Here is a 14857-nt window from a genome sequence, read left to right as displayed (position 1 = left end):
GTTTTTCCAAAGGTAAAATGAGATAATATTTATAATGTTCTTTGCAAATCTTAAAATGATATATAAATGGTGGCTAATAATATTGCAGCCTATAATCATAAAGAAATATGTATGAGGGACCTCCTTAGTCAATTCCCTATGTCAGGCATTCAAAGGGAGACAAAGGACCTGATCCTTGCCCATAGGGAGCTGATACAAGATAAATATAACTATGATCTAAATTAAAATATGAGTGCATATAAGAAATGCAAAGTTTTAAGAGAGATAAGATGAGGTTTGTGTCTAGGAGTAATTCATGAAAATTCATTTATTAAGCTCTTCCTATGTACCAGGCTTTGTGAGAATCACTGGGACTGCAAATATAAAAAAAAAAAATATGGCCCCTGCCTTTAAGAAGCATATGTCCTAAGAAAGGAAGGCAACAATTAAAGGGGATCTAGAGTAGGACCATATGAGGTTTGGAAGGGATGTGAAAGGGCTATGGTGTCCTCATTCCAGGAAAGATTAAGATAAAAGCTCACCTGTCAGATCTTAGGGTGCCAAGGCAGAGTCTATGTTGCAGTAAAAGGAAGAGGAAGGCCCCAGGGTAGGAAATGTGCTTTGAAAATGACTGGAAACTGTCATGGTGGCTTGATTCTAGGTTAAAATAAAACACAGGCTTGACCAAGAAGTCTTTCTATAGGAGCTAGCATTTAGACTAGATCTTAAAGGACAGGCAAAAATTTAACTGGCAGGGATAGGTTATATTTATAGAGATGAAAGAGACCAGTGATGGGTGGGTGGCAAGATGGATTGATTTGTTGATTCATTGATTCACTTAGAGGAACCTATGAGGGTGGGAGGGAGAATGGAACTGGGTAGTAGGTGTTAGATGTATGTATTTCCTCCATTATAGAATTTGAAGTGAAGTGAGAAATTGAACTGAAGTCAGAGAAATGAAGTGACTTGCCTAGGGTTATATGACAGATTGGATCAGAGCTAAAATGTGAACTGGAACTCTCTGTATCCAACTCCAGCCTCTTCATTTGGCTCTCCGCAAAATTATTTCCTTACAACAACCTTTAAGACAGGGAGAGCATGTATTATTCTCCTCATTTTACAGATGGGAAAACTGAGGCTGAAAGCTGTTGCATGACATACCCAGAGTAGCACAATGTCAGAAACAGTATTTGAATCTGTTTCCTGACTTGGGCAAACAATGCTCTTTTTTCCCTTTATACCACTGGTTTTTTTGTTGTTGTTGTTGTTTTTTTTAGTGAGGCAATTAGGGTTAAGTTACTTGCCCAGGGTCACACAGCTAGTAAGTGTTAAGTGTCTGAGGCCGGATTTGAACTCAGGTCCTCCTGACTCCAGGGCCAGTGCTCTATCCACTGCGCCACCTAGCTGCCCCTATTCCACTGTTTTTAAGCAAGAGATGTCATGGACATTAGCATCAATCTTTCCATTGGGTGGAGAATGGAAAATAAAATGAAGAGACCATCAGATAGTGAATCAGTCAGGAGACTCTTATGATTATCCTTATGAAACACTGAGGTTTTCAGTTAGGGTACTAAAGACAGGAGTAGAAACAAGACAAATATGAGATATCTTTAGGAAGTAGAATCAATCCTTGATGAAGGGGAATTAGGAGATAAGGGAGATTGTCTCTGTTCAGTCATTTTCAGTAATGCTCTTCATGACCCCATTTGAGGTTTTCTTGGCAAAGATACTGGAGTGAGTGATATTTCCTTTCTCTGTTCATTTTACAGATGAAGAAACAGGATTAAGTGACTTACCCAGGATCACACAAGTGTAAGTGTCTGAAGACAATTTGAACTCGGGAAGATAAGTCTTCCTGACTCCAGGCCCTACAATCTATCCATTAAGCCACCTAGCTGGAGAGAGGAAAGAGTCAAAAATGACTCCAGTGTAGCTTTACTATAAAGCGGCAGTCATCAAAACTATATGGTACTGGCTAAAAAATAGAGTGGTAGATCAATGGAATAGGCTAGGCTCAGGAAATGCAGTAGTAAATGACACTAGTAATGTAGTGTTTGATAAACCCAAAGACTCCAGCTTCTGGGATAGGAACTCAGTATTTGACAAAAACTGCTGGGAAAACTGGAAGATAGTATGGCAGAAATTAGGCATAGACCAACATCTTACACCTTATACTAAAATAAGGTCAAAATGGATACACGATTTAGACATAAGAGGTGATACCATAGATAAATTAGGAGAGAAAGGAATAGTGTACCTATCAGATCTTTGGAAAGGAGAACAGTTTTTGACCAAACAAGAGATAGAGTATATTATAAAATGCAAAATGGATGATTTTGATTATATTAAATTAAAAAATTTTTGTACAAACAGAAGCAATGCATCCAAAATTGGAAGGGAGGCAGAAAACTGGGAAACAATTTTTGAGGCCAGTGCTTCTGATAAAGGCCTCATCTCTAAAATATATAGGGAATTAAATCAAATTTATAAGAATCCAAGTCATTCCCCAATTGAGAAATGGTCAAAGGATATGAACAGGCAGTTTTCTGATGAAGAAACCAAAGCTATCTATTCCCATATGAAAAAATGCTCTAAATCTCTAATGATTAGAGAGATGCAAATTAAAACAACTCTGAGGTACCACCTGACACCTATCAGATTGGCTAAAATGACAAAAAAGGAAGATAATAAATGTTGGAGAGGCTGTGGAAAAATTGGAACACTAATCCATTGTTGGTGGAGCTGTGAGCTGATCCAACCATTCTGGAGAGCAATTTGGAATTATGCCCAAAGGGCGATAAAGCTGTGCATACCCTTTGACCCAGCAATTCCACTTTTAGGTCTTTTGCCCAAAGAAATCATGGAAGGGGGAAAGGGACCCACATGTACAAAAATATTTATAGCTGCTCTTTACGTGGTAGCAAGGAATTGGAAGTTGAGGGGGTGCCCATCAATTGGGGAATGGCTGGACAAGTTGTGGTATATGAATACAATGGAATACTATTATGCTGTAAGAAATGATGAGCAGGAAGGGTTCAGAGAAACCTGGAGGGTCTTACGTGAGCTGATGATGAGTGAGATGAGCAGAACCAGAAGAACATTGTACACAGTATCATCAACATTGAGTGTTGATCTACTGTGATGGACTATATTCTTCTCATCAATGCAATGGTACAGAAGAGTTCCAGGGAACTCATGATAGAAGAGGATCTCCAAATGCAAGAAAAAAAAAAAAGAAAGAAAGAACTGTGGAGTATAGATGCTGATTGAACCATATTATTTCTTTTGTTTTGGGTGCTGTTGGTTTTTTTTTTCTATTTTGAGGTTTTGCATCACTGCTCTGATTTTTTCTCTTGTAACAGGATTAATGCAGAAATAGGATTAATGTTATTATGTGTATATATATATATATGTGTGTGTGTGTGTATATCTATATCTATATGTATATGTATAGAGATATATAGACATAACCTATATCAGATTACCTGCTGTCTAGGGGAGAGGGGAGGGAGGGAGAAAAATCTGAAATTGTAAAGCTTGTATAAACAAAAGTTGAGAACTATCTTTACATGTAACGGAAAAAATAAAATACCTTATACATTAAAAAAAAATGACTCCAGTGTTAGAAACTAAGGTGTCTGGAAGGGTGATTTTATTCGTGGCAGAAATGGAGAAGTTTGAAGTAGGGACAGGTTTTGAAGAAAGCAGGATGAATTTGCTTTTGGAGATTTTGAAGTTGTGGAACTAGTGGGGTCCATGGAAATATTTGATGACCAATTAAAGATATTGCTTGGTAATTGGGGGGATCAGGAGAAGTTAAATGGTAGATATGGATTTGAGTGTCCATAGAAGTAACAGTTGAAGGCATAGGAGTGGATGAGATTTCCAAATGAGAGAAGCGAAAAGAGTCTTTTTTTTTTTTAAGGAAGGCAGCCAGTGAGGGACACAAAGTGGCTAGAATAAACCCTAGAGGGTAGTGCTGGGGAAACCAAGCACAAGGAACTCAGGAGTCCAGGGATCTAGGGTGCTTTTAGTTAGATACACTGACATATTTATAAACCTAGAGGCATCTATTTCTCTCCCTACACCCCTGGGATTTTGTTAAGGAAACAAATCCCCTGAGGGAACCCAGAAATGAACTATTTTCAAAGATATGCTTAAGGTTAGTAGTCACTTTGGGTCACCAGTTGCTCTACACATAAAAACCTTTGGCCTCTCTCAGGGTCACAATAGTATCCCAGAGCTCAAGATAGGAATTGCTCCACTGCCAAGTGATTCTAACTGACAGATATCCAAGGTTACGAAAGAACTAGGAAATCCCATATTTTTCCAGGTTTTCCCAGTAGGAAGAGGCCCATTTATTAACCAAACTTTTCGACATTTTGGGAGCCCAATGACAATGAGGAATTATGAAAAAAAAATTCGAATAATCAAGAATAGTAGTAGTCATCAGTGGTGTATATTTGTGTTGTGTTTGTCTGTGTATCCACAGACACACATATGTTTTTATGTGTGTATGCCTATATGTATACATATGCATATATGCAGGAAAAAAGTTTCCAATAAAAAACTCCCCTGAAGGAAAAGACAGTATATGTTGAAGGCAAGATTAGATAAAGTAAATAAACAGACTGATAGAATAATGTGTTCCTATGAAATTATTTTCCATGAAAAAGAAGAATCACAAAGGACCTGCAAATTCAGGGATGAAGCTCAGTATCCTAGAATTTGGGAAACATGTGTCACTTAATGGAATTCTTGCAACTTGATGAAGGAATTGCTCCATTTCCTTTTCTGGAGAAGAATTTAATTGCTCATACAAAATTTCCTTTTAGCAATGGTCCTGTGGAAGGCATCTTTGACCTCCTTGTTCCTCAGGCTATAGATGAGGGGGTTCAACATGGGGATCACTGCAGTATAAAACACAGAAACAACTTTGTTAAGATCCAGAGAGAAAATCGCACCAGGTCTCACATAGATGAAAAAGAGGGTCCCATACAAGACGGCGACAGCAGTAAGGTGGGAAGAGCAAGTGGAAAAGGCTTTCCTTCTCCCTTCAGCAGATCGGATCCTGAGGATGGCTGTGAGGATGTAGATATAGGAAACAAGGATGGTCAGGCCACTGAATACTCCCACGGCTCCAGCCACAATGAAAACTAACAGCTTATTAAGACTGGTATCAGCACACACAAGAGACAGCAGGGGAGATATGTCACAGAAGAAGTGATTGATGACATTAGGGCCACAGAATGGAAGACGGAAAGTAGCTGTCGTGTGTGTCATAGTGTTCATGAATCCAATAGTGTAGGGCCCAACCACGAGCTGGATGCAGAGTCTCTGGGACATGGCTACAGAGTAAAGCAGGGGGTTACAGATTGCCACATAGCGGTCATAGGCCATGGACGCCAAGAGGAAGCACTCGGTGGCTACGAAAAACCCAAAGAACCATTGCTGCAAGGCACAGCCCAGAAAAGAGATGGTCTTTCTCTCTTCAAAGAAGTCTCTCAGCATCTTAGGGCCCACCACAGAAGAGAAGCTGATGTCCACAAATGATAGGTGACTGAGAAAAAAATACATAGGGGTGTGAAGGCGGGCATCGATCCGAATTAAGATGATCATTCCCAGGTTGCCTGTCATGGTGAAGAGATAGAAGAACAGAAAGAGCACAAACAGGATGACCTGAAACCGGGGGTAATACTCCAAGCCCAGGAAGATGAACTCAGTGACCCTGGTGTAGTTTTCATTGGCCATTTACTTGGGTTGGTTTCTGCTGGGAGAGGGGAAAATATGAATGAGTGGCATGTGTGTACAGCGCTTTAACATTTACAAAGCACTTTTCACAACTAATCCCACTTGGTCTTGACAACAGCCCAGTGAGGCACATGATAGGTCACAGTGGGGGGACCATTGGCTCTGGAGCTTGAAGATCTAATTCAGCTCCTGCCTCTGGAGTTCATTACCTTGGACACAATCACAATCACTTGGATACTCCCAAAGCCTCAGTTTGCTCAGCTGTCAAATGAAGAGTTGCCTAACTCTAGGTTTCCTTGATACTTCCCAGGCTCTAAATATAAAACAGAAAATCTAGAATTGTCGGAGACACTAGCGATTATCACGTCCTAGAACTTATTTCAGAAATGGGAAAGCTGAGCCCAAGAGAAGGGAAATGACTTGCCCAAGGTCACCCAGTTAGTGAGAAGCCAAGCTGTTGTTTAAATCCTTATTGCCAATCGCCAGACTCAGTGGTCCCTCCATCATATAATTCTGCCAAACCATTTAATATTGTTTCAGATTTTACTCCCTAGGAATGGAGAACCAACTACCAATAGAATTGAGATCAATCAACAATAAATGAACATTTATTAAGCAGTCATTGTGCTAAGCACTTCAGATATAAAAAATAACAAAATATAGTCCTTGCCTTCAAGGAGCTTATAATCAAATGGCAACAAGCATCAAAGAATATGGGAGGAAGGATTATGAACACCACCACCTTGAAAGCAGCTCTGGAGAATTCTATCTAGGAAATTAAATTACTCTGATATGCTTCTTCTGGTAAGGTTCAAAGTCATGTGTCATTTCTTGAAGAAAAGGAGAATTTCAAAAACTATGTCCTGGGAAGGAGCAAGAAGCTGCTCATTTGGGAGATGTTCATTTTAATGAAGGATTCTTGCTAAGTAGGTGCTAAATTCTATTGTATCTAAGGTCAAAAATCATCCTCTAAATCCCAGTGACCTGGGCATAGCCCTGATCACTCCACCTTAGTTACCAATATAGAGAAGGTAAGGACTCCCAAGTATTCAAAATCTCTAAGAAGGAGATAATTGTCCCAATAGTTACACCAACATATTATGTTAATTATAATAATAACTAGCATTTCTATAACACCCTAAGGTTGCAAAGCCCTTTACATGTGTTAACTCCTTTAATCCTCACAGAAAAGATGGAAGGAAGGTTTGCTTATCATCCTCAACAAATGAAGAAACGGTGACCAAGAAATGTTAAGTAACTTGCCCAGGAACATAAGGTCTTCTGAGAAAGAGGGATTTGAATTGGTCTTTGTGCCTCCAAATCCAATACTCTATCCACTTAATCACTGAGGTGTCTGCTACTCTTGGAGTCAAAAGATCTGGGTCACACTCCTGACTCCTATACTTCAAGCAAGCTAGCATTTATTGAGTACCTACTATATACTAGTCATTCTGCTAGGTACTGGGGAACGAATGACTAAAATAGTAGAGTACCTACCCTTAAGGAGCTCACATTCTATTGGAGGAAACAGCATATATACAAGGTACTTTCTAATGAGGAAGCACTAGCAACTGGGATAAGGGAGTGGGTATGAGGTTGGAGGAAAGCTATTGCTAATTTTTTTTTTTACTTCTTGTAAGTTCCCCTTTCTAGCTTCAGGATTTTGTTTTTGTTTGTTTTGTTTTAGGCAATCAGGGTTAAGTGACTTGTCCAGGGTCACATAGTTAATAAGAGTCTGAGTCCACATTTGAACTCAGGTCTTCCTGAGTCCAGAGCCAGAGCTCAATCCACTGCACCACCTAGCTCCCCACTCTAACTTCAGGTTCATCTGGAAAATGAGAACAGCTGTACTTAAGGTACTTCCCTCACAGAGTTGATGTGAGGAAAATGCTATATAGGTGGAGCTGTTCAGATATTTCTGACCATTTTTCTCTTATGACCCAGGTGGCAGGGGTGTTTCAAGAATAGAGGGCTAACCTGAGAGGCAGCGAGACCTAGGTTCATGTGCTGCCTCTGACAGATACTGATTTTGTGATCCTAACCCAGTCACTTAACCTCTTAATATGACTGTCCTAGATTGTGAGTTGCAGAAAAAAATGCTGATTTGAATCAGTGGACGATGCACTAACTTCATGCATTAAGACTTCTTTATAATTGATAAAATCACAGTCTTGGACTCCCCCTTAAAACTATCAAATAAATCCTCATCCCCTTTCCTGATGCATTAATAGGTCAGGTATATATATATATATATATATATATATATATATATATATGTGTGTGTGTGTGTGTGTGTGTGTGTGTGTGTGTGTGTATATATATATATATATATATATATATATATATATATATGATTGCCCTCTAGGGCAAAACATGGCAACATAACAGCCTTTGAATATTTGCTAATATTTATCTCATCTTCCCCTAAATCTTCTCTTCTCCAAGCTAAACATCTCCAGATCCTTCAACTAAGACTCGTAGAACAGGTCTTGATCATCCTATCTTTGGTTGTGTGTGTGTGTGTGTGTGTGTGTGTGTGTGTATACACGTGAAAATAATTCTCATTTATCCCACCTGAATTTACTCATTGTAATTAATGTGAATGACACTGATAGATGTTTTTTTCTTTCTTTAGACAACAAAAGATGAGTTCATTCTAAGACCCTTTTGTGGGGGAAATTGGCACTAGATCAGGGGTCCTCAAAGACCATAGGGAAATACCAACAAGGCTATGATGAATCACATATCCATATACACACACTCATATTCCTATATGTGCAATTTATTTTTACAAGGAAAGAAACCTGGTAACTGTAGTATTAAAAATTACCCCATCCCCTCCCAAAATAATTAAAACCTTAAAATAAATTAATAGGAAAACTGCACAAAGATAAAATAGTCAAATATAAGATCATGATGCAGCATTTACTTCTGTTGATAAGACCAGTCACTTGTTTATCTAATTCATTTCTAATTTAATTTTGATTATTAAGTGCCAACTATGTGCAAGGAGCTGGAATGTTATATATATATATATATATATACATATATATATATATATATATATATATATATATATATATATATATTCCCTCCCTTTAGAGGAGAATTAGCATTGTGCATAAAGTTAACTTGGTGTCAAAAAGACCCACAATCTAATCCTTCCTTTGACTTGATCACAGGTAAGTTATTTTCTATGAGTCACAGTTTCCTCACTTGCAAAATGGGAATAATAGGAGTCCCTTCTTCACAGGGTTTTTCTTTTGTTGTTGTTGTTGTTGTTTTTTTACACCTTGCCTAGGACTCAGATACTTTGTCCTGCTCTGTTCTTTTTTTTCTTTTTTTTTTTTTTTGGTGAGGCAATTGGGGTTAAGTGACTTGCCCAAGGTCACACAGCTAGTAAGTGTCAAGTGTCTGAGGCCGCATTTGAACTCAGGTCCTCCTGACTCCAGGGCTGGCGCTCCATCCATTGCATCACCCAGCTGCCCCTCACAGGGTTTTTGTGAGGCATGATACAAGTAAAGCTCTTTGGAAACTTGAAACATTTTATCCATGTCAATTATTGTTATTACTATGGTTCTATAACGGAAGCCATCAATTCCCCACTAACATCCTTCTTCAAAACCTCATGATGTGGAGGTGAATCTTTGGTTCTCCAAGGCTGGAAAAGTGGAGACCAAGCTCCATCAGTTCCCACCAAGCTGAAGAGGCTGATTCAGGTGGAATTTGGATGATTGATGTTTTGTTACCCAGGGAGACGCACTGAGATCACCCCAAGATGAATGAGTCTTGACCACAGCAACTCTCAAAGAACATCTCTGAAGTTGTAGAGGCATGGAGATCTATGGAGGTAGAGAGAGTAGCCATGTGCACAGCTCTTTAATAGATTGAAGAACTAAAAGAAATTCCTTTCCCCTCATTAACGAAAATGTATTTCCATATCATTGCATTCAGAATCACTGAAGAGGAACAGACTGCAGAAGCCATCTTGTCCAAATGATACCTGAGCAAAAGTCACCTTCATGAACTATATGACAAGTTGTCAACTAGTTTTTATTTGAAGACTTGTGAGGGGGAAAACCACTATTTCCTAAAGCTTCCCATTATACTTTGGGGCAACTTGAATTTTAAAATGTTTCCTCATATAAAGGCTGAAGTTACCTTTTCTGCAGCTTCCCCCAAAATGCTCTTAGCTCTGCCCTCTGGGGTAAAACAAAGGAGTTATCTCTTTTCAACATAACAGTCTTTGAATATTTGCTAATATTTATCTCATCTTCCCCTGAATCTTCTCTTCTCCAAGCTAAACATCTCCAGATCCTTCAACCAAGACTCATAGAACAGGACCTGATCATCCTGTCTTTGGTTGCTTACTCTCCAGTTTATTAATATTCATCCCAAAATGTGATTACCACAGCTAAATGCAATATGCTAGATGTGCTCGAACCAAGGCAAAATACAGAGGTACTTTCATCCCCCTCAAATGACTCCTTAGGGTACTCTTAGATATATCAGTCAACAATTTTTATGCTGATACCGTTAGTCAAAAGTCGGGGATCTATCCAAATGTCTAGTTATTAATCAGACAAAATAATTAAATAAGTAAAATATAAACAAAATCCCTTATCCACACTGATTATTAATTGCTGGTTTTAATCATTGTACCTTCTTTGGACTTAATTATATGATTACACAGAAAGACACATGTGCATTATATACACATATATGTACACTCTTTTGTCCCTAATTTTACTTTATAAAACTCAAAATAATCTAGTCAAAAACATTTCCCCCAATCCTTTCTCAGAAACCAAATCAAAATGTATTTAATATGAATGGCATTGAGGCAATCAGGTATAGTGACTAGATCTCTGGACTTGGAGTCAAGAAGACCCAAGTCCAGCTAGGTGGTGCAGTGAATAAAGCATTGGCCCTGGATTCAGGAGTACCTGAGTTCAAATCCAGCCTCAGACACTTGACACCTACCAGCTATGTGACCCTGAGCAAGTCACTTAACCCCCATTGCCCCACAAAAAAAAAAAAGAGGCAGCAAGAAGACCCTAGTCCAAATCTTTCTTCACTTACTAATGATGTGATAATGGACAAGTCACTGATAATATTTTAGCCTTGGTTTCCTTATCTTCAACATGGGGATAATGATATTTATAGTACCTACATTACAAGGTTCTTTTGAAAAACTTCTGGATTGATGGTTAGGGGACCTGCGTCTAAATCATACTTTCAACACTTTCTACTTGTCCAGGCTTGGGCAATTCACTTGACATTTGTTGATCTGTTTCCTCCTTCCAGACTCCTTCCTTTGAGACTCTGAGATTTTCTTATCAATTTCATAGCCTTGTTGGGCCTCAGTTTCCTTATTTGTAAAATGAGTGGGTTGGACTAGATGGTCTTCTTAACTCTAAGTCAATAAACTATGTAAATGTAAGTAATTAATGATAGCCAGCATTTATATAGCACCTAGCAACTTGTGGTTATCATTTGATTTTTACAACAACCTTGTGAGGTAGATGATATTATTGCCCTCATTTTACAGGTAAGGAAACTGAGGTTGAAAGAAGTTAAAATAATTATTCAAGTTTACATAGTGAGTTCCCAAGTGAGAATTTAACTCAGGTCTTCCTAACTCTACCAACTTCACTACCTGGCTGCTTCTAATATTCAATAAAATAATATAATCTTCCTTGGAAACCACACCTTACCCACAACAGCTCATGATAGCTTACACCAATTAGGGTGAGAAATGTACCTATCGGATATTTTTATATAAACCTAATATTAAAGTACAATATCCCTGGGGTTGGTCCTATGGTTTGGATTTCTCTGTCATTTGGACTTCTCTGTCAACAATACAGTGGATGGCCTCAGGGTATGTGTATGTGGGGGTGAGGTCGGGGTTGGGGGAGCAGCATATTATAGTGTGTCATATTATAGTGTGTCAGGGAGGCAGAAATATCTGCTTTACTGTCCAGAATCCTCAGTATGGTGAGAAAATATTGAGAATGTTGTTGAGATTTTCATGGGGGATCTTGAACTCCCCATGTATATGTATACATCTTTCCTGGATTCTTTTCATTTTGTTCATAAATATACATATGTTTGCGATGCTCAGCTTAATGAAGTATAAACCAATTCTCATCTCCATGTCCATCTTCACAATCACCCTCATCATCTTCATCACTAGCATTTTGATATCATACTTTAAGGTTTGTAAAGCACTTTACAAATATATCTATTATTATCTTCCCTTTACATATAAGAAAGCAGAGGCAGTCAGAAGTTAAGTGACTTGCTCAGGGTCACAAAGTTAGCAAGTATGTGAGGCTGATTTTAATTCAGGCCTTCCTAACCCCAAGTTTAGCATTTTAGCTAGATAGTTAGACAGCAAGGTGGAGCAGTGGACAGAATACTGTGTCTGGAGTCAGGGAGACCTGATTTTAAATTCTCTTTAACTAGGTGTGTGACCCTGGGCAAGTCTAACCTCTCAGCCTCAGGTTCTTCAGCTGCAAAATGGGGATGATAATACCACCTATCTCCTAAGGTTGCTGGGAAGATCAAATGATATAATAGTTGTGAAGTGCTCAGTACAGTGCCTGGAACATAGTAGGTGCTTACTCACTTCCTTCCAATATGATAGGCCTTCATACAAGAGAACTAGTTTGGGATTCAAATTGGGATCCTCAAAATCCACCTCCATGAACCGGGATTCCCTTTGCCTTTATTGTGAAGGCATTGAGCACCTTCTGGGCAAGAAAAGAAATGAGCCAGTAGTGAAACCTGTGTCCTTGATAATAAAGTCAATGTTATCATTGATACTTATTAGAATAGAGAGTTATAAGACAATCAGAGCATCCCTGTGCATGGACCATTTTCCTTCATTGAATGATTACTTTAGAGGGATTACATTGTCAATTACCACTTTCATCTTTCTCACAAATAAATGGTTTATTGTGCATGGCTTTAAAACTTGGGCTTATGAGTCTTAGAAAGCTCTCAGTTTAGCTAGTCATTTAAAGGCACAAAAGTGAAACTTTACATGGAATGGTTAATCTGAAAAGTCAACTCACATGTAATGCAAAACTGGCATTAAATATCATTAAATTTAGTCAGTTTAGTGGTTATTAATCCCCTAGTATGTGCCAGGAACTAAGAAAGTCAAAAGACAGCCAACCAAGAAATTCAAAAAGTAAGATAATAATTTTAATTAGTATTACTGTGGGAAAGAAAATTCATCTAGTAATCAGGAAACCTGGGTTCTAGATCTACATTCGCAATATGACCCTGGACAAGTCACTCCATCACCCTGAGATCCTGCAAAAATATCTCTATAATGAACAGAGTTGACTGCATGATGGCTCAAATCATTTCTACTTTTTGAATTCAACAATCTAATGTTTCTGAGACTCTAAATTACAACTTCCCCCCAATATCTTTGACTCTCTTAAAAGGTAAAAAGAGAAGGGAGATTAAAAGTGACTAGACTTACATTTTCTTCAGTCCTTTTTTTCTATTTGGAATTAAAAAAGAGAGATCACAGTCAGAAATGGAATCATCAATCTTCTACTTCCCATCATTCAGAGTCTCACCTCACCTCCCTGGCCTGCCCCCCTCTGCACACAGAGGTGGCATTATTTGTCAGCAGTCCTTTTGTTTTTATTCTGGATCAATTCCATAGTGGAACTTCCCCATGAAGAAGAATCCCATTCTTCCTAAGTATCATAACTGTTGCATCATGGGTTTCTTGGGGAGCCTGTATCCCTCAAGTTATTCCTTTCTTGGGAGTTATTCTAAGAAAAACTAATTAAAGGACTCATGCTATCTTTATACCTTAAACAAGTCCACAGAGATTCAATTTAGGGTGAATGCTAAATATTTTCATTCAATTGCAAGAACTCTTGCCTTTTCTTATTGGGCCCTTTGTAGAAGGACCAAACTCATGAAAATCTGAATAAAAGCTCTCTAGATCATTGAAGACCCCCTATAATATCTCCTTCTACAGTTTAGAAAAAGCCCTGACAGGCCACTCATTATGAACATATTAAAGGAGAAGGATTATGACTTGTGCCAATCCTGTGGGGAGGACTTCTCGGATAAAAAGAGCTTCCACTACACGAGGGCTTCCTATTTTTTCCCACTTGCAACCCCTTTTCACTCAGGAAATTTTTACGTGATCCTGAGTATACTGGTATATAAAATACGTATACAGAAATCATCTGCTATTGTCAAATTTTTCATGATGCTTATATGGGGTCACATAACTGAATGTTGATGTTGTGAAAAATTTGGCAACAGTGAAAGGTTAAGAAACTTTGTTTTATGCCTATATACCCAGGGTCATGCAAATTTTCTCAGGCTAAAAGGGCTCATGAGTGGAAAAAGTTTAAGAAGCCCTATACTAGGCTATCTCTTTTCATAAACAAGCAAATGGTGAACATTATTTCTAGAATATACTGCCAGACTTCTCTAATTCTTTACCTGCATTTTTCTAAAACAATGTCCTGTAGGAGATGGTTGATCATGCCTCCTTCTACTGGAGTAAAGCCATTAGGCTGGTGTAATGGAGAGAACACTGCACTTGGAAGACTTGAGTTCAAATTCATAGGCCCTATATTCAGATCTGGAAGAGACCTAAGAAATCATCTTGTCCAAACTGCTCTTTTTGCAAATGAGAAAACAGGCCTCTAGAGAGGAAATGATTTGCCCAAGGTCACATGTAACAAGTAGCTTAGCTGAGATGGGACTCAAGTCTTTTGCTTCCAAATCAAACACACTTTCCATCCTTGACACAGACTCTCACAAATCAGGCACTCCCAGAGCCTCAGGTTTTTTTCATCTCTAAAATGAGGATATTCACATTACCTATTGCAAAATGTTACTGTGAGGAAAGCATATCGCAAACCTTAAAATGCAATACAAGGGGCAGCTAGGTGGCGCAGTGGATAGAGCACCGGCCCTGGAGTCAGGAGTACCTGAGTTCAAATCCAGCCTCAGACACTTACACTTACTAGCTGTGTGACCCTGGGCAAGTCACTTAACCCCAATTGCCTCACAAAAAAAAAAAAAAGCAATACAAGCGGGAGTTATTACTATGCTAAATGGTTTTCTATGGGGA

General features: G+C 38.6%; 1 protein-coding gene across 1 annotated transcript; it reads right to left on the bottom strand.

The window, feature by feature from the left end:
* Nucleotides 1-4785: 4785 nt before the first annotated feature.
* LOC122732355 (olfactory receptor 1009-like) lies at nt 4786-5730 on the bottom strand. Its single transcript, XM_043972426.1, has one exon. It carries the CDS (start codon nt 5728-5730, stop codon nt 4786-4788), a length of 945 nt encoding a protein of 314 aa, XP_043828361.1.
* Between the last annotated feature and the right edge of the window lie 9127 nt (nt 5731-14857).

Source organism: Dromiciops gliroides, chromosome 6 (assembly GCF_019393635.1).
Source record: "Dromiciops gliroides isolate mDroGli1 chromosome 6, mDroGli1.pri, whole genome shotgun sequence".
Taxonomy (NCBI): domain Eukaryota; kingdom Metazoa; phylum Chordata; class Mammalia; order Microbiotheria; family Microbiotheriidae; genus Dromiciops; species Dromiciops gliroides.
The sequence above is the reverse complement of the archived record's forward strand: the minus strand, read 5'-3'. Positions and strand labels throughout refer to the sequence as shown.

Coding starts and splice junctions, on each gene's coding strand:
- LOC122732355 (XM_043972426.1), bottom strand. CDS start 5,730: ATGGCCAATGAAAACTACACCAGGGTCACTGAGTTCATCTTCCTGGGC.